Source organism: Phyllostomus hastatus, unplaced genomic scaffold (genome assembly GCF_019186645.2).
Source record: "Phyllostomus hastatus isolate PE091 unplaced genomic scaffold, TTU_PhHast_1.1 phas_contig_41, whole genome shotgun sequence".
NCBI lineage: Eukaryota > Metazoa > Chordata > Mammalia > Chiroptera > Phyllostomidae > Phyllostomus > Phyllostomus hastatus.
The window spans coordinates 6,828,563-6,849,559 of NW_025333876.1; the positions used below are offsets into that span (position 1 = coordinate 6,828,563).

At 36.6% G+C, this 20,997-nt stretch overlaps 1 protein-coding gene across 4 annotated transcripts in view; it reads right to left on the minus strand.

Moving 5' to 3' along the window:
• ZMYM2 (zinc finger MYM-type containing 2) overlaps nt 1-20,997 on the minus strand; it is a 127,182-nt gene that overhangs the window by 77,761 nt on the left and 28,424 nt on the right. For 3 of the 4 annotated variants that reach the window (XR_006786397.1, XM_045844732.1, XM_045844735.1), the window contains exon 3: nt 1,968-2,827. Coding sequence is in view for 3 of the 4 variants with exons in the window: in XM_045844732.1 (XP_045700688.1) it covers nt 1,968-2,817 (850 nt within the window). In the remaining variant the exon portion in view is untranslated. The remainder of the gene's footprint in view (nt 1-1,967; nt 2,828-20,997) is intronic. The other variant, XM_045844733.1, reaches the window with a different exon arrangement.

Genomic DNA, 20,997 nt, shown 5'->3' on the forward strand with positions numbered 1-20,997 from the left:
GAGACACTCTGGGAGAAGAGTTGTCTTGGGCCACACATTAAATATACAAACACTAAAAACTGGTGACCAAAAAATAGACAGTTTTAAGTAAATTTACAATTTTGTAATGGACTGCATTCATAGCAATTTGGGCTGCATGCATTGAACACCCCTTCACTCAAGATTAAAATTAAATAGGCAATTCTCAATGGTGATGTTGAATGTTATTTTCTTTTTGATACTCTTGCTTTTAATATACTTATAAATTATAAAAAAGACAAAATAGCCATTTTAAAACTAATTTGAGCACTATCATTTCTTAAACTTATGTGAGCTGCCAAGTTACAACGAAAAACACTCTAATACACAGCTGATAGTAGTATAAATTGACAAGAACTTTCTGGAAAGCAATAAAACAGACAATATATTTCTACAACAAATACCCTACAAATATAAATACACACACACACACACACACACACACACACACACACACAGGGGTAAAGGGTCTTCAAGGGCATGAAAACTTTTCAAAACTCAGTAATAAAAAACGTATTGCTTTCAAAACCACTATTAACCATGCATTTTTCTAAACCAAAAATCTCTAGGGGGACAGGAACAAGTAATATCCTTCAGCTCAGTAACTTCATTTCTAACAATATACTCTAAAAAAAACTATCAGAAATTTGAGCAAAAATGTTCATCATAGATGTACAATAGCAAATACGGGAAAAGCCAAAGTCATACCCGTTCATTAGCAGCCATTAAAACTTTTTGTGTAGAAATGTTACTGATATGAGAAAATACAATGTAAAAAAAACAGAAACAAAACTATACAGAGCTGCATTTCAACCAAGTTAAAAAATACATAGGAAAAAGACGGAAAGACACCCACTCAAAGCATGAATATTTAGTTAGTAAGACTACAGAGGACATTTTCCCTCATTTTTTAAAAGATTTTATTTATTTATTTTTAGAGAGAGGGGAAGGGAGTAAAAATAAGAGGGAGAGTACCATCCATGTGCAAGAAAAACATCAATCCAATGTCTCTGCACACGCCCCAACTAGCGAGTGGGCCAGCAAAACAGCCATATGCCCTGACCAGGAATCAAGCTGGTGACCTTTCACTTTGCAGGAAGATGATCAACCAACTGAGCCACACTGGTCAAGGCTCCCTCACTTTTTAACTATAGATTTTTCAAACATTCTTTAATAATTAGACATTATTCTTGTAATCAAAAAATAAAATTAAAAAATGGCTAACATTTCATAAAACATTATACACTGCCTAGGTTTTAATCATTTCTTATTTCCTCCACAATTCCTGGGTTGATAAAGCTGATAATGAACCTAAAATGAGGGAAGAATAAGACACACACAGAGCTATAGAGACAGATGCAGATACACAAACTGGGTTGGGGGCAGGTGAAAGAGAAAGGGATACGGTCATGAGAAAGCTAGAATTCTTATGTTTTCAAAGAGCAAAGCTGCTCAGAGAAAACTTTTATTTCAACCTTCAAATATAAAAAGTATAATAAAAAGCTAATAAGTAAAAATGAAAATCAGTCAAAATTAAACACAGAGAAAGTAAAATAAATCTAAGTGTAATTATACCCTATTATACTGTACCTTAAGTGTGCTAATTTATCTCTTTGTTCTTTATACATTAAAACAATACAACTAAAAATGTATCAGCAAAAAGTAAGTACATGACATATAAGATGCCAAACTGTTAGAATTCAGTGGTGGTGAATATAAGGAATATTTTTTTTTAAATCCTTTAGACATAAGTTTCCAGTTAATTTCCTAATAATTATGGAGAAATATTGTATATAGTTTCATATCTCTTATTAGCTAAGACTTCAAACTTAGAAGTTAATATTACATGAATATAAACTAACAAGGTGGCACCAATTACTACAAAAGGAAAAAGCATCAGCCAAAGTTCAAATCCATTTACATGAGGTGGAAGATCACTCACGGCTTACCAGGACTATGATGACTTGCAGATTCTCCATTCTGAAATACATCGCCTGCCACATTCATTCTACCAGGATTAAAAGGTCCTACTCCAGTCTTGGTCTGTGAAGTTAAAGATGGGGTGTATGTTTGTACATTAACACCAAAATTACTTGACTGCAGTCCGTTAGAGACATCTCCCAAGTTCGTATTCTGCAGTGATGTTACATGTGTAATCATTAAGTTCATATCTCGCCCGTCAGTATTTTCTAATTGGCCATCATTCACAGAGCTTACACCTGTTTCTAAGGTTGTAACATTAGCAATCTGAATTTCAGAGTCTGGTTCTGTGGTGATGCCACTATTACCCATTCCTGCATTTACCTTACTTCTTGAAAAACTGGAAGTGGAGAAATCTACATCATTGGTTCTATTTTTAGTCTCAGGAGGTCTCCGAGGTTCAATAAAATCGGAAGAATTTTTCTCTTGCCCTTGATTTGTTTCCATGTCCTCTTCATCATCAATGACAATTGTCTCACTTACATTTCCCTTCTGAGAAGCCAAGTCTTTTGAGGAAGGAAGAATTTTGGAATCATTTCCTTGTAGTTCTTCATTTTTTGATGATGTAAATGCTATGGTTCTTTGATCAGTTACCAATGGTGCAGAAGGTAGGGGAGTTTGAACAGGTTCGATAAAAACAACATCATCATCTTCTTCCACTGATGAGTTTTGAAATTTATTAGCTCTAGAAACTAAAGGATTAGATGGACCACTGAATGAATTTCCAACATTCGTAAGACTAGTTGCCATGGCTGTAGTCCCTAATAAAACAGGAGTCTGATCAGCCAATTCTAATCCTCCCACTGAGCCTGTGTCCATGCCAAGGAACCTGTTAAGGAGACAGAAAAAAGAATACAAATGTCAGTACATGACATTTTATATGTTACTCTTACTTGAAAGAATTTTTTTAAGTACCCTTACTTCCTCTTCATTCTAAATGAAAATGACTCTTATCTAATATCCATGAAAAGTTTGATATCCACTCTGTGATCTCCTCTTATTTACTAATTATTTCATGTGAACCCTAGCAATATAAAAAGAAAGGTAATTATTCACTTTTTAGCAATATTTCCACTTCCATCAGTACCTTTCCATTACACTATTCACTATAAACACTAAAAACAGATAAGCCCTCTTACATACATTTGAGCAGGAAAATAACCAAAATCTAACAGTAGGAATCCCTTATACATTTATCCACCTGTATTAAATAAAATTATATGGCCTAGCCCCTAATTTCCCTTAGCTCATCTTTTTTTTTTATTAAATCCCTTCTCATACCCCCTGCTCCCATGTAACTGTATGATTAAATCCTTCTAGGAATATAAAATCCTTCTTGACTCTATCCAAAAAGCTTAAATTCTTACCTGCCAGGCACTATGAAGTGTGCTTTACTTATATATAATTCTCAGTAATGGCCCTCAAAGATACCAAATCCGAATCTGGGAAACCTGTAAATGTTACCATATATATATATATTTTTTTTTTTTAAAGGGTCTTTAAAGACTTTGAAGATATGACTCAGGATTGAAAAATGAGATTACCTTGGTGGGCCCTAAATGCAATTATAACTCCCTTTATCAAATAAAGGTAGAGGGAAATTACAAGCACAAGAGAAGGCAGTGTGACCATAGAAGCACATTAGAGGAAATTGAGCAATGCAGCCAAGGAATGCTGGCAGTCACCATCAAGAGGCAAGGAATGGATTCTCCCCAAGAGCCCCCCACCAAGGAAGCATAATCGTGCTGACACCTTGATGTGAGAGCCCAGTGTCACTGATTTCCAACTTCTGACCTCCAGAACTGTGAGAGACAAAATTTCTGTTGTTTCAAGAAAACTTGTTTACCCTCAAGTTTGTGGTAATTTTCTACAACAGCTATAGGAAATAAACACAATCCACTTTTTAGTTACAGCTTCAAAACAACCCTTCATATAGCTATAAAATGTGTCCCATTTTAATGATAAAGAAATTGTGGCTTAACCCTGGCCAGTGTGGCTCAGTTGGCTGGAGCATCCTCCTGAAAACTGAAAGGTTGCAGGTTCGATTCCCAGTCAGGGCACATGCCTGGGCTGCAGGTTCAATCCTTGATCAGGAAGTATGTAAGAGGCAACTGATTGATGTGTCTCTCCCTCTCTCTCCCTTCCTTCCCTCTCTCTGAAGTCAATAAGCATGTCTTCAGGTGAGGATTTAAAAAAAAAATTTGTGGCTTAGAGATGCTAACTAGCATGCCCAAGCCACACAGCTGGAACACACACCCAGGTCTGTATAACTCAGAAGTTTCAACTCTTCACCATTCTGCTATTTTCAATTAATATTTTCTGAATACCTACTATATATGCAGGGTTGTACCAAAAGAGATAGCAGAGAGTTAACAGTAAAGAGACCCAGAAAAGAAAGAAAATAAGTTCCTAAGCAGATGGAAAAGATAAGGTTATGGGCACAGATGGTAGAACACGGAATATGAATCACCTTAATCTCAGAGACTAAACAGGGAGAAAAAACTAGAAGGGTGAAAATATGAAGGGTGTATAGATTGTAAGTAATCTGTAGATGGGATGAATGAGAATTTGAACTGGTCTGTGTAAGACAGACTGATTTTTAAACAGTAGGTTGTCTGAGAAGGTGAGGACACAATGGTAATACAGGTCTTAAAGACTGGTTTAAAAGTCCCAATGCCAGCTCTTGAACCCTTTGTAATTGTCTTTCTAATAAAGCTACTTAGCCCAGCTTTTTTTTTAAAAGGTTGGTTTAAGAACACTTACTACCTCATACACATTGTCATTTGCTTATATTGTTATAAAGAGACTCAGGAAGGATGAAGACAACAATATAATTACCACTTTGGCAGATGGGACCTAGAGATGAAGAAAGTGTTCACTGCTTATTTTGTTGCATTTTCTTAATTTTTGAACATGCTTTCTCACTTACTTTTAAATCTAAAGTTAGCCCTGAGCCCTGGCTGGCATAGCTCAGTGGATTGAGTGCAGGCTGCAAACCAAAGTGTCGCAGGTTCGATTCCTAGTCAGGGTACCTGCCTGGATTGCAGGCCATGACCCCCAGCAACCGCACATTGATGTTTCTCTCTCTTTCTCCCTCCCTTCCCTCTCTAAAAATAAAATAAATAAAATCTTTAAAAAAATTGTTTTTAAATTAAAAAAAATAAATAAAGTTAGCCCTGGCTGGTGTGGCTCAGTGGACTAAACACCAGCCTACGAACCAAAAGGTTCGATTCCCAGTCAGGGCACATGCCTGGGCTGCAGGACAGGCCCATAGTTGGTGGTGTGAAAGAGGTAACCAATCAATGTATCTCTTGTACACCGATGTGTACACTGGATTATTATGCCCCCTTATTATACCCATGGTAAGTATAATACGCACCCTTATTTTTCCTTCTTAAATTTGGGCCAAAAAAGTGACCATTATACACAGCAAAATATGGCATAAACTTTATCATAAAACAGTAGGTCGAACCCATTAGTTAAAGCTACCCAAGGGCCTAAATACAACCTTAGGACTCAAACACTGTGCACAACTTAATTCCAAAAGCAATCTTCATTTGTCTTAGAACAAGCAAAAGCTGTGTCTGTGTCAGAAGGAAGGCATGCTAATATTGTAAAATTACAAAAGAGACACTTACTTATATCTGCCTTAAAAAAAATGGATAACTATTTAAAAACTTAAGGGGTGACCATGTGCTTTACCAAAACATGTGCTTTTCCATTCCATACACTAAGACATTGTAAGTATATTTTCAAACAATAAAATATATACACATTACGTTAAAATAGCTTCTTACTAAGAAAGAGTTCTTTATGGTAAAACAATAATAGCATATGCTAGGCACACATGGCAAAAACAAGGCCCACAGGCCGAATCCAGTCCTCTGCCTTGTTTTATCTAGCCCAGCACCTTGTTTCTACCTGGTGGCAGTGCCAAGATCTCGCTTAACTGTTAAAGAGTAGTTACATTTATACAGTCCTAAAATTACACTCGGCCCTCTGAAAGCAACTGGGAAGCTGATGTGGTCCCCCCATGAAAATGAGTTTGACACCCCTGTAGCTAGGGGAACCTTCATAAGGCCTTCACATAATGTTAAGCAAACATGAAAAAAATTTTAACATGACCACTACAGAAAGTTTAAAAGTATAAATATGCTGAATAACATTTAATTCAAATTTTTTATAACTCAATTAAAATGTTTAAATTAAAAATACATTCATTCAATAAATTTTTATTTAATGACTATGACCAAATATTCACATCAGTTATACATTAAAGCAACCCCATGAAGTAAAATCATCCTCTTCCCTACACAGATTGGGGCGGGGGGGGAGCCCTCAAAAAACAAGGTGCCCAAGACCGTGCAGCCAGGAAGTGGTGTGTATTACATGCCAGAGTTGGCTCCAACTCCTGGTGACCACACATGATCTCCACAATGTCCTGTCCTCAGCAGTCCTTTCTAAGGTCCTGTGAAGTCATAGCTACAACTTCTTTTATGGAGTCAACCTGCCTCATATTTGATGTTCCTCTTTTCCTGCTACCTTCTACTTTTCCCAGTACTACTGTCTTTTTCAAAGAACCCAGCCTTCTAGTGATGTGTTCCAAGTACGGCAGCATCAGTTTTGTCACTTTTGCCTCCAGCAACATTTCAGGCTTAATTTGCCCTAAAACCCACTGGTTCAGCTTTCTGACGGTCCAGAGTGTCCACACAGCCCTCCTTCAACACCATATTATAAATAAATCAAATGATTTAAAACAAATGAAGTAGTAGGTCAGAATTTGAATATTCATAAGTACTATGTATATGTAACAAAGTATTAAACAATAAAAATATAGCGAAATTCTTATTTTTAAGAGTTTTTTTTTTAATTTTTAGAGAGAAGGAAAGGGAGGGAGGAAGAAATGGAGAGAAACATCAATGTGCAAGTTAAACATCAATTGGTTGCCTGGGAGTACACATACTGAGTAAGTGAAAAGTGAACCCACAATCCAGGCACATGCCCCATTGGAAATAAAACAAGCAACCTTTTGCTTTTCGGGACAACGCCCAACCACCTGAGCCACAACTGTCAGGGCAGTAGAGTCTTTATTAATTAAAAAAAAAAAAAAAAGACTGTAGGCATTCAATAAAACAATAAGCCAATCAATATTTAAAATATACATGTATGAAAGACACAAATATCAAATCAAAGTGACAGGCTAAAAGGGGATTTAAAAAATAAATGGAGCATCTAGCATAGATTATCAGGGAGACTGTGCTCCTGAGCCCCACAAGACACCTACTACATAAGGCCAAAACTAGCAGATCTACCTAATACACAGAAATAAACACAGAGAGGCAGCCAAACTAGGAGACAGAGAAACATGCCTCAAATGAAAGAACAGAAAAAATCCCCCCCAAAAGAACTAAATGAAATGGAGGCAAGTAATCTACCCGATAGTTAAAAGCAATGGTTATGAAGATGCTCCAGGAACTTAAAGGAAGAATGAACTCAGCAAGAATGTAAACAACAAAATAATAAGCTTAAAAAAAATGACATAAAAATGATAAAAAACAACTCAAGAAATGAATATAATATCAGAAATGAAGAATACACAAGGGATTAACAGCAGGTTAGATAAAGCAGAGGATCATATCAGCAATTTGGAAAACAAGTTAGCAAAAACATCCAATCAGAAGAGCAAAAAAAAAAAAAAAAGACATTTTTAAAAACCTTTCAGACGTTAAGCATAACAACATCCATATCACAGGGGAGCCAGGTAGAAGACAGAGAGTAAGGGACTGAGAACCTATTTGAAGAAATAATGACTGAAAAATTTCCTAACCTGGTGAAGAATAAAAAACACAAAAGAAATGCAGCAAGTCCCAAAGAATACGAACCCAAAGAGTCCCACATCAAGACGTATCATAGTTAAAATGGCAAAGGTTACACACAAAGACAGAATTTTAAAAGTAGCAAGAGAAAGACAGCTACTTATATACAATACTACCAACTGATTTGTTGACAGAAATATTTCAAGACAGAGGACATTGATATGAAACATTCAATTTCTCTAACCTGGTAAAGAAAAAAAGACATACAAGTCTAGGAAGCTCGTAGTCCCGAACAAGATGAACCCAAAGAGGCCTGCACCAAGACACATCATAATTAAAATGGAAAAGGTTAAGGACAAAGAACCTTAAAGAAGCAAGAGCTCCCATTGGACTGTCAGCTGATTTGCAACACAAACATTTCAAGCAAAACAACTGGCACAAAATACTTAAAGTGATGAAAAGCAAGGATCTACAACCAAGAGTACTCTACACCAAGCAAGGGTACTGTTTAAAATTCAAAGTCAAACAAACAGCTTCCCAATCAAGAAACATTAAAGGAGTTCAATACCACCAAAAACATAAAAAATGTTAAAGAAACTTGTTTAAGAAGAAAGAAAAAACAAAAAGAAACTTAATAATTAAAGAATAAAATGGTGCCCTGGCCCGTGTGGCTCAGTTGCTTGGATTGTCATCCTGTACAACACCAAAGAGGGCAGTTTGATTCCAGGTCAGGGCACATACCTAGGTTGCAGATTCAATCCCTGTTCCAGGAGTGTATGGGAAGCAACCAATGGGTTTCTCTCTCACAATGTCTTTCTTTCTCGCTCGCTCGCTCGCTCTCTCAAATCAATAAACATATTCAAAATATTGTTTAAAACAATGAAACAGCAATAAATATGTACCTACCAAAAATCACATTAAATGTAAAAGGATTAAATGCTCCAGTCAAAAGATATAGGATAGATGAATGAACAAGAAAAGAAGATACATATTTATGCTACAGAGATGCTCCTCAAAACAGAAGACACACAGACTGAAAGCAAAGGATTGAAGAGAGATATTTTATGCAAATAAAAAAAAAAACTGTAGTAGAAACAAATTTTTCAGAAAAAACAGACTTTTAAAACAAAGGTTGTAATTAAAGACACAAAGGCCACTATATCGTGATAAAGGAATCAATCCATCAAAATGATGTAACTCTTGTAAAAATGTATATATCCTACATATGAGCACCCAAGTATATAAAGCAAATACTAATGGACAAAAAGGGAGAGACTGATAGTAGTATAGTCCTAGTAGAGGACTTTAGCACCCCACTGAAATCACTGGATAAATCTTCCAAAATGAAAATCAAAAGGAAATACCAGCTTTAAATGACATGAGGCCCGATGGACTTAACTGATACATTTAGACCACACCACCCCAGAACAGCAAAATATACATTCTTTTCAAGTGCACATGAAATATTTTCCAGGATAGATCGACCACATGTTAGGCCACAAAACAAGTCTCAAATGACTTCAGAAGACTGAAATTATTATCAAGAATCTTCTCTGACCACAATATTATGAAAACTGGAAATAAACTACAAGAGAAAAAGAGAAAAACTTACTAACACATGGAGGTGAAATAATATGTTGCTAATTGATGAATGTGTAAACAGTAAGATCAAGGAACACACTGATAAGATCAAAAGATACACTGATGACTTCCGGCCAAGGTGGAGGCATAGGTGGACGCACCATACCTCCACGCACAACCAAGATTGGAACAACAAAAATTTGGAGGCAGAATAACACCCAGAGCTGACAAAAAATTTATCTGAATGGAAGTCGGACAGCCAAGAAGTTGAAATAGACCCCTTCATCCAGATTGGTAGAAGGGGTGGAGACAAGCAGCCAGGCGCGCATCACGGCACTGAGAGCAGAGCAAGTTGGGCGCATAAGGCAAGCAGGGGCATGTAAGGCATCTGGGGGCACAAGACCGCAGCGGGTGGACCCTGAGTACGCAAGCGGCAGCTGGCAGACCCAGTGAGGCAGTGATTGTGGAGCAAGGCAGAGCGCGCAACCCAGGATCCCAAAGAAGGGACTGAGGTCCCACAGAGAACAGAGCTACCATCATTGTTCCTTCTCAACCCCGCCCCCACATACAACGTTACAATCTAGCGACTGGGGTGCCCAGCCCTGGTGAAGACCTAAGGCTCCACCCTTCACTGTAACAGGAGCAACCAGACCAAAAAAAAATAAAAAAATAAAAAAATAAAAAGAGAGAGAAAGAGAGATGGCTCAAACAGAAGAACATATCAATGCCCCAGGACTCATCCTTTTAAGCAACCGAGAGATAGCCAATCTATCAGATGCACAGTTCAAAACACTGGTGATCAGGAAGCTCACAGAATTGGTTGATTTGGGGCGCAAATTAGATGAAAAAATGCAGGTTACCATGAAAGAAATGAAGGAAAATGCACAGGGAACCAACAGTGATGGGAAGGAAACTGGGACTCAAAACAGTAGAGTGGACCAGAAGGAAGAAAAAAATAACCAAACAGAAAAGAATGGAGAAATAAGAATACAAAAAAAAACGAGGAGAAGCTTAGGAACCTCCAGGACATCTTTAAATGTTCCAACATCTGAATTATAGGGGTAGCAGAAGGGGAAGAGGAAGAGCAACAGATTGAAAATGTATTTGAACAAATATTAAAGGAGAACTTCCCCATTCTGGCAAAGGAAACACACTTCCAGGAAGTCCAGGAAGCTCAGAGTCCCAAAGAAGGTGGATCCAAGAAGAAACACACCAAGGCACATCATAATTACATTAGCCAAGTCAATAAAACATTACATAATCAATGAAATACATTTAAAAAAAAAAGATACACTGATATACCCTGGCCAATGGTTCCCAATAAGCTGGAGGGTCATCCCATAACCAAAAGGTCACAGGTTCAAACCCCAGTCAGGGAAAGTTGTAGAGGCAACTGACTGATGTTTCTCCCTCACACTAATGTTTCTCTCCCTCCCTGTTTCCTTCTTTCTTCTCCCCTCTCTAAAATCAATAAACGTGCCCTTAGATGAGGATTAAAAAACAAAACCCTACCTGGTGTGACTCAGTGCATTGAGCAATGGCCTGAGAACCTCTAGATCCCAGGTTCCACTCTCAGTCAGGGCACATGCCAGTGTTGCGGGCCAGGTCCCCAGGTGGAGGCATGCAAGAGGCAACTGTTCAATGTATCTATTGCACACTGATGTTTCTCTCCCTCTATTTCTCCCTCCCTTCTCCTCTCTCTAAAAGTAAATAAACAAAAATCTTAAAAAAAAATACTTCAGACAAATAAAAATGAAAACACAATGACCCCAAGCCTATGAGACACAGCAAAAGCAGTCCTGTGAGTGAAATTCAGACAATATTCCCTACCACAAGAAACAAGATAAATCTAAAATAAGCAATATAACCATACATCTAAACAAACTAAAAAAAGAACAAACAAAGCCTCAAGTTAATAAAAGAAAGGAAATAATAAAGGCGAGAGCAGAAACAGTCTAAAAAAAACAATACAAAAGGTCAATAAAACAAAGAGCTGGTTCTTTAAAAAGGTAAATGAGACTGATAAAACATTTTTAAATTTATTTTTATTATATTTTTTGACTGATAAAACTTTAACCATAATGAATCAAGAACAAAAGAGGACCCACATAAATAAAATAAGAAACGAAGGAAAAGAAGTGACAACAGGCATCATAACAACACAAAGAATTATAGGAAAACACTACAAACAACTACATGCCAACAAGTTAGACAACTTGAAAGAAATAATTTCCTAGAAATATACAACATTCCAAAAATGGATAAATAAGAAAGACAATCTGCACAGACCAATTAACAACCAACAAAATGAAAGTAGTAGTCAAAAAAATCCCAACAAATATAAAGTCCTGGAACAAATGATATCACAGGTGAATTTAACCAAGCATTCAAAGAATTAACACTTATCCTTCTAAAATGATTCAAAAAAATTCAAGAGGATGTAAAACTCCTATATTCATTTTACAAGCCTAGCATCATCCTGATTTCAAAACCAGATAAAGACTCTATACAGGGATGGGGGTAGGGAGGTAGGGGTGGGAGGAAAATGCAGACAACTGTAATTGAATAATAAATTTAAAAAAAATTAAAAGTCCCAAAAAAAGACTATAAAGGTAGAAAATTATAGGCCAACATCACTGATGAATACAGGTGTAAAAAACTTTAACAAAATATTTGCAAACCAAATTTATGAATACATTAAAAAGATCATACACCTCATGATTAAGTGGGACTTATTCCTAGGATGCATGGTTGGTCCAGTATTTGCAAATCAATTAACATGATATACAATAGAAACACAAAGATAAAAATCATATGATAATATCAACAGATGCAGGAAAAGCATGTGATAGGACATGATACTATATGGGGTGTCCAACCTGAGGCCCATGGGCTGCATGCAGCCCAGGTTGGCTGTGAATGTGGCCCAACACAAAATCATAAATTAACTTAAAACATTATGAGATTTCTTTGTGATTACATGTTGCAATGTATTTAATGTGTGGCTCAAAACAACTCTGTACTTCCAGTGTGGCAGAGAGACGCTAAAAAGTTGGACACCCCTGTGATTTATAGTGAACCCTAATGATTCCACAAAAATACTAATACTGGTATATTAATTTAGTAAAGTAGCAGGATACAAAATAAATATTCAGAAATTGGCTGCATTTTTACATACCAATAATGAACACTCAGAAAGGGAAACCAAGAAAACAATCCCATTTACAACTGCATCAAAAAAATACCTAGAAATAAATTTAAACAAGACAGTAAAATATCTCTACTCAGAAAATTATAAGACACTAAAAAAAGAAACTGAAGAAGATACAAATAAATGGAAGCATATAAAATGTTCACGGATAAAGAATTAACATCATTAAAATGTCCATACCACCCAAAGCAATCTACGGATTCAACATAATTCCTATGAAAGTACCAATTGCGTTTTTCACAGAACTAAAAAAGTAATCCAAAAATTTATATGGAGCCACAAAAGACCTAATTAGCCACAGCAATCTTGAGAAAGAAGAAAGTTGGAGGAATCACAATACCTTATACCAAACTACACAAGGCTAGAGCGATCAAAACAGTATGCCACTGGCATAAAAATGACACATAGGTCAATGGAACAGAATAGGAAGCCCAGAAATTAACCCAAGCCTATATGGTCAATTAATTTTTTCACTTTAAAAAAAATACGTTTACTGATATTAAGAGAGAGAAGAAAAAGAAGAGAGAGAGAGAGACACTGATGTCAGAGAGAGACATTGACTGGTTGTCTCCCATAGACTCCCCAAGAGAAGACTGAAGCCACAATTTAGGTATATGCCCTGAGCAGGAATCGAACTCCAAACCTTTTGTTGTACAAAATGACATTCCAACCAGATGAGCCAGACCAGCCAGGGCTGGTCAATTACTACTTGACAAAGTGGGCAAAATATACAATGGGGTACAGATAATCTATTCAATTAATAGTATTGAAAAACTTACCAGTTACATGCAATATGTGAAACTATTCTAGCACCATACACAAGAATAAATTCAAAATGGATTAAAAACTTATATGTAAGACTTGGAACCATAAAATTCCTAGAAGAAAACACAAGCAATAAAATTTCTGACATTTCTCTTAGCAATATTTTTGCTGATGTTATCTATCCCCTCAGGCAAGGGAAACAAAAGAAAAAATAAACAAATTAGACTGAATCAAAGGCTTTGCAAAGCAAAGGAAACCATCAACATAATATAAAGACAACCTACTATATTAGGGAGGATATTTGGTAATAACACATCTGACAAGGGGTTAATAACCAAAATTTATTTAAAAACTCATACAACAGGCCTGGCTGGTGTAGCTCAGTGGATTGAGTGCAGGCTGTGAACCAAAGTGTTGAAGGTTCGATTCCCAGTCAGGGTACATGCCTGGGTTGCAAGCCATGACCCCCAGCAACTGCACATTGATGTTTCTCTCTCTCTCTTTCTCCCTCCCTTCCCTCTCTAAAAATAAATAAATCTTAAAAAAAAAAAAAACCAACTCATACAACACCAAAAAAAATCCAATTAAAAAATGGGCAGAGGACCTGAATAGATACTTCTCCTAAGAGGACATCAAGATGGTCAACAGATATATGAAAAGATGCTCAACATGACTAATCTTCACAGAAATTCAAATTAAAACCATAATGAGAGAGTACCTCACACTCATTGGAATGGCTATCATCAATACATCAACAACAAGTGTTGCTGAGAATGTGGAGAAAATGGGTCTGTTTTGCACTATTGGTGGGAATGCAGACTGGTGCAGCCACTGTGAAAAACAGTATGGAGGTTCCTCAAAAAATTAATGCAACTACCTTATGACCCAGTATCCATCTGTGTATATATATATATCCAAAGAAACCCAAAATACGAATTCAAAAGAATTTATGTACCCCTATGTTCATTGCAGTATTATTCACAATAGCCAGGATATGGAAGCAACCCAAATGCATTTCAGTAGACAAGTGGATAAACAAGTGGTGGTACATACACATATATAATGGAATGTTACTCAGCCATTAAAAAATGAAGTATTACCATTTGTGACTATATGGATGGATGCTAGAAGATAATATGCTAACTGAAATCAGAGAATAACAAATACCATATGAGTTCACTTACATGTATAATCTACAAAACAAACAAAACTGAAAGCAGACTTGCAGATACAGAGAACAGACTGAAGGATGCCAAAGGTGATAGGGAGTGAGACTGTGTGAAAAAGGTAAAAGGATTAAGAAGTATAAACTGGAGCCCTGGCCAGGTAGCTCAGTTAGTTAGAGAATTGTCCTAATATGCCAAGATTGCAAGTGGGATCCCCAGTCAGAAAACACAGAAGAGTCAACCAATAAATGAATAAATAAATGGAACAAATTGATGTTTCTGCCCCCCCATTCCCTTCCTCTGTCTAAAATCAATAAATAAAACAAAAAAAGTTTAAGTACAAATTGGTAGTTACAAAATAGTCATGGGGATGTGAAGTACAACATAGGGAGCATAGTCAATAATATTGTGTTGATTGTGTAAGATGCCAGGTGGGTGCTGGAAATGTGTGAGCCTGGGGCGGGGGAAAAGCACTTTTTGATATATATTGCTGGCCACTGTGCTGCACACCTAAAACACAAAATAATGTTGAATGTAAAGTGTAATAAAAAATGTAGTTGAACTTGTAGTTAACATTCATTTGCTACAAGGCAGGAAGTACTATATCAACTTAATTTTCAGAGGAATGAGGCATAAAGGTACTGATGTTACAAAATGCACAAACTTTTAATGTATGAGTTCTCAGAATCCTTTCTATGTTTTAGCTTATATAAAATAAAAGACAACAATTTTTCAGACAGAAAAGCTATAACTGACTTCACAACAGACTCTTAGAAGAAAACAGTGGACGGAGCAATAAATCAGACTTTCCTTATCACATAGTTCTCTGCAGTAATCCACCTCTCAAAACAGTATTGCAACTCAACTTGTATCAGCTATTTTCATATCCTAGGCTGGAAATAAATCTGGTCACTTCTCTATATCACTGACAATATGTTTCAACCAACAAACACTTATTTAGTCCTATACAGAAAAGACAATCCAATTAAAAGTTGACCACTCCTACATTACCCATATAAAATCTATTCCATTTAACCACTTTTCTACATCAAGTCAATTCTAATTAGCTATTAAACACTGAGCAAATAACTTCACTGCTCTGAGCTTCAGTTTTCCCTAAAATAAATGATATAAAAATAGTTCTCCAGGTTTTTCTTAGAATTTCAAAAAATAAATGGATGTAAAACCAAAAGCTGGGGTAGAACTACTTATACCAGACAACACACTTTAAAACAAAGACTAACAACAGACAAGGAAGTACCCAGCAAATTCACTTCTGGGTATTTATCAAAAGAAAGTCAACACATTAAATCACAAAAGATATATACATCCATGTTTATGGCAGCATTATTTACAATACCCAAAATATAAAAGTAACCTAAGTGTCCATCAATAGATGAATGGATAAAGAATTGGGAGGGGGGGTATGTGTGTATACATACATATACACACACACAAAATGAAATGATTCAGTCATTAGAAAAGAATGAGATCTTGCCATCTTTACCAACATATATGGACCTAAAGGGTATTGTGCTAAGCAAGACAAAGAAAGTCAGTGAGAAATAAGTCAGACAGAGAAAGACAAATGCCAGATGATTTCACTTAAATGTGGAATCAAAAAATAAGTAAACAAATAATCAGAACAGAAACAGACTCATAGAGATCATTTTGAGGGCTGCCATAGGGTAGAGAGGTTGGAAGGATCCGTGACAAACACGAAAGTGTTTAGAAGGACAAATCAGTAGTTACAAAATGGTCACAGGGATGGAAAGTACAGCATAGGGAATATAGTCAATAATATTATAATAACTATATGTGGTATAACATGGGTACTACATTTACCAGGGTGATCACTTCTGTCTAATCACAAGGTTGTACATCTAAAACTATTAATATTGTACATCAACTTATTTAAAAATAAAAAGGTAAAAACATAAAGATAAGTATATTCTTTAACATTTCTGCATAGCACCATTCTGGAGGTACCAGACAATGAAATGTTATAAAAAACAAAGCTATAAAAATGTGAAATAAGAAAAATTGTGTATCTATGCAAATTATATTATTCTGTACATCAAAGACCCAAATAATTTACCTGCAATGCTACTACAGTGAGATAATTTAGTGATACTAAAAATCAATATGTGGAAATTAACATTAAATTAACTGAATAGCCAATTGGAGACAGATAATAAAACTGTGGTTATCCAAAAGTCAACTAAGACTTCCGGTCAAGAGGAAGTGTAAGAAAACATGGCTCACTCTCTTCATACAACCACGGCAAAAATTACAACTAAACTACAGCACAGCTATCACCCAAAACTGTCAAAAATCGAACTGTACCAAAGTCCAACAACCAAGAATTAAAGAAGTTATATTTATTCATTCAGACGGGTAGGAGAGGTGGAGACCAGAACAGGCTGGTCCCATGCCCATGTGTGGTAGATAAAAATCAGGAGGGATATCTCCATAGGAAGAGATCCCAGACCCACACCAAACCATCCAGACCAGGGTTCCAGTTCCAGAAAGATAAATCCCCATAACTTCTGGCTATAGAAACCAGTGGGGGTTGGGGCAGCCAAAGAAATTACAGGATTATCAGGGTCTCCTCTTAAAAGACTCAAAATGGACTTACAACATACTCAGCCTCACTACTTCTGGGCTCTAGCACTAGGGCACCAGCTTGAAAGGACCAGTAGCATACAGGGAGAAACTGAAGTGTCTGCCATCAAGGTGAGTATCATGGGACAGCTTCCTCCTGGGCACAACACCAGAGGCCAGGCAGCAGCCATTGTTCCCTTTCTGAGCCCTTTGCCACACAACACCACCATGTCTGAGACTCCATCAACCTGGTTCACACGGGTAGCCCTGCCCTGGTGATTACCTAAGGCTCCACTCCATTCAATTTAAGAGTGCACTTTCCTACATCAGGACACACTACAAAGAAGGGGACTAAAAGCAGCTCTACCTAATACATGGATTCAAACATAAGGAGGCTGCCAAAATGAGGAGACAAAGAAATATGGCCCCAATGAAAGAACAGAACTCCAAAAAAAGAAGTAAACAAAAGGGAGATAAGCAATCTATCAGATGCAGGGTTCAAAACACTGGTTATTAGGATGCTCAAGGAACTCATTGGGTACTTTAACAACATAAAAAAGACCCAGGCAAAAATGAAGGTCAAACTAAATAAAATAAAGAAAAATTTATAGGAAATCAACAGTGGAGTGGATGAAGCTGAGAATCAAATCAATGATTCGGAACATAAAGAAGAAGAAAAAAAACACTCAATCAGAACAGCAAGAAGAAAAAAGAATTAAAAAAAAACTAGGATAGCCTAACGAGCCTCTGGGCAACTTTAAATATACCAACAAACACAAATTATAGGGGTGCCACAATAAGAGCACGAGCAAGAACTTAAAAATTATTTGAAAAAGTAATGAAGAAAACTTCCCTAATCTGGCGAAGAAAATAAACATGCAAGTCCAGGAAGCACAGAGTTCCAAATATAGACCCAAAGAGACACATCGTAATTCAAATGCCGTAAGTTAAACATAAAGAGAGAATCTTAAAAATAGCAAGAGAAAAGCCAATAGTTATATACAGAGGAATTTCCACAAGATCAGCTGATTTCTCAAAAGAAACTTCACAGGCTAGAAGGGACTGGCAAGAAGTATTCAAAGTGATGAAAAACAAGAACCTACAACCAAGATTACTCTATCCAGCAAAGCTATCACTTAGAATAGGAAGACAGATAAAGTATTTCACTTTATCTAAAGGAGTTCATCGTCACCAAGCCATTATTACATAAAATATTTACAAAAAGGGAGTTATTTACAAAAAGGAGTGATATCAAAACTATGAACATTAAAATGACATTATCTTCACCACTATCAACACCTGAATCTAAAAACCAAACTAAGCAAACAAGTGGAACAGACACAGAATTATAGATATGGAGATCATCTGGAGGGTTACCAGTTGGGAGCAAGAAGGAAGAGAATGGGATAAAAGGTGCAGAGATTGAGAAGTACAAATTGGTAGGTACAGAATAGGCAGGGAGGTGTTAAGAACAGTACAGGAAATGGAGCAAAGAACTTATAGGCATGACCCACGGACATGAACTAAGGGGGAGGGGGAAAATTGCTGGTAGGAATGGGTAGTGCTAGGTGGAGGGGAACAAAGAGAGGGAATATGGGACAACTGTAATAGCATAATCAATAAAATATATTTTAAAATAAAATAAAATAAAATAAAAATCAACTAACAAGGAGATTAAAAAAAAAAAAGACAAATCCACAAAGACAAGCACAACAAGAAAGAATGAACAGCACCAAAATTTGGAACAGGGAAGGTAGATGAGCATGTATGCATTCTGACTAAGCAGACCTCAGAAAGTACACTCTGAACACAGAGTAAAGACAATTTTGAAATGACCAAATTACAAATGAAGCTAAACTAGAGATTACAAATGTAGTTAAGGTAGGAAGTATCCTGATCAATATACTATAATTATCAAAGGCATAAAGCAAAAGGCCCTTGTAAGTATAACATAAAAATGAGATGAAGACAGATGTCACACAAAATGGCAGAGTGGGAAGCTCTAGGCATTGGTCCCTCCACCCAAAGAACTGACCACTCAGCTGGAAAGAATGACTGAAACCAACTATTTTGAATCTCTGGAACCTGACTGGACACTTTTAACAAACAGGGGAGAGCTTGAAAAAAAGAAGGTGCTAATCAAACTTAAGTGAGCAACATGTATGAACCAATGACCATGCCCCATTCCTCACCCCAACTTTGCCACAGGAATAGCATCCTGCATTCCTGAAGGGTCTGCCTGGACACAAAACTGCCAGTGACAAACTTCTAACAAAATTTGGGATTATGTTTATAGTGTGCTCTGGGCACCAAGAGCTTTCCTGGAGGCATCTTTCAGATTTAATGAGACATAACCTTTTCTTTCATTATTTTTTATTCCTCACCCAGACATTTGAGAAAATTTTTGTCAGGTCCTTAACTCATCACTGGGATAATGAAACTTCAGTGACCATACACAACAAGAAATACACACTTTGCAAAAAAAGTTTAGGAAAGTAAAAACTGAAAGGCTCCATCCCTCAAAAGTAAAAACCAGCAATATGTGAAGACTGGGAATTACCATAATACAGGCTCACACATAACATACTCACAAAGAGAAAAGCATACCTATTCACAGGAATAAAAGAATTTCACAGAAACAATTCCTCAGGAATCCTAAATATAGGAATGACTAGTCAAATTAAGTCAACTCTCTTAAATACAGTCAAAGAGCTAAAGGAAAGCATGAACCAAGAACTAAAGGAAGTCAGCCCTGGTTCGTGTAGCTCAGTGGATTGAGAGCAAGCTGCAAAACCAAAGGGTTGCCAGTTCAATTGCCAGTCAGGGCACATGCCTGGGTTGTTTAGGGGGCACACGAGGCGCAACCACACAATGATGTTTTGCTCCCTCTCTTTCTCTCCCCCTTCTCCTCTCTCTAAAAATAAATAAATAAAATCTTTAAAAAAAAACAACAAAAAACTAAACCCTGGCTGGTGTAGCTCAGTGGATTGAGCGCAGGCTGCGAACCAAAGTGTCACAGGTTTGATTCCCAGTCAGGGTACATGCCTGGGTTGCAGGCCTTAGCCCCAGCAACCGCACATTGATGTTTCTCTTTCTCTATCTATCTCCCTCCCTTCCCTCTCTAAAAATAAATAAATAAAATCTTTAAAAAAAATTTTTTTTAAAAAAGGAGATTAGTTTCATTCTTTAAAAAAAAGAACTACAGGAAATCAGAAAACAACGTATGAACAAAATGAGAACATGAATAAACAGATACAAATTGTAAAAAGTAAAAAAAATTCTGGCGATATAAAATACAATAAAAAATTAAAATTTAGTCAAACAAATCAACATCAGCTTTGAGCAGCTAGAAGAATCTATAAATTGAAAAGACAGAATAATTTAATTATTCAACCTGACATGCAGGAAAGAATGAACAGAACCTGGAAATCTGTAAAATACCAAATATACCAACATACATATCACAGAAAAAGAAAGGGACAGATAAACATATTTTTTAAAAAAATAGATGAAGCCCTAGCCAGTGTGGCTCAGCTGGATGGAGCACTGTCCCACAAATAAAAGGTTGTGGGTTCTATTCCTAGTCAGGGCACATGCCTAGGTTGCAGGTTCAGTCACCAGTCCAGGCGCATGAGGGAGGCAACCAATCAATGTTTCTCTCTCATTGATGTTTCTCTCTATGCTTTTTTCTCTCTCCCTTCCTCTGTCTCTAAAAGCAATGAAAAAGTGCCATCAGGGAATGATTAAATAAATAAATAATTGATAAAAATAATAATACATGAATACTCCAATGTGAACATGAATACACACATCCAAGAAACTCAACAAACTCCAAGCCAAATAACTCAAAAATATC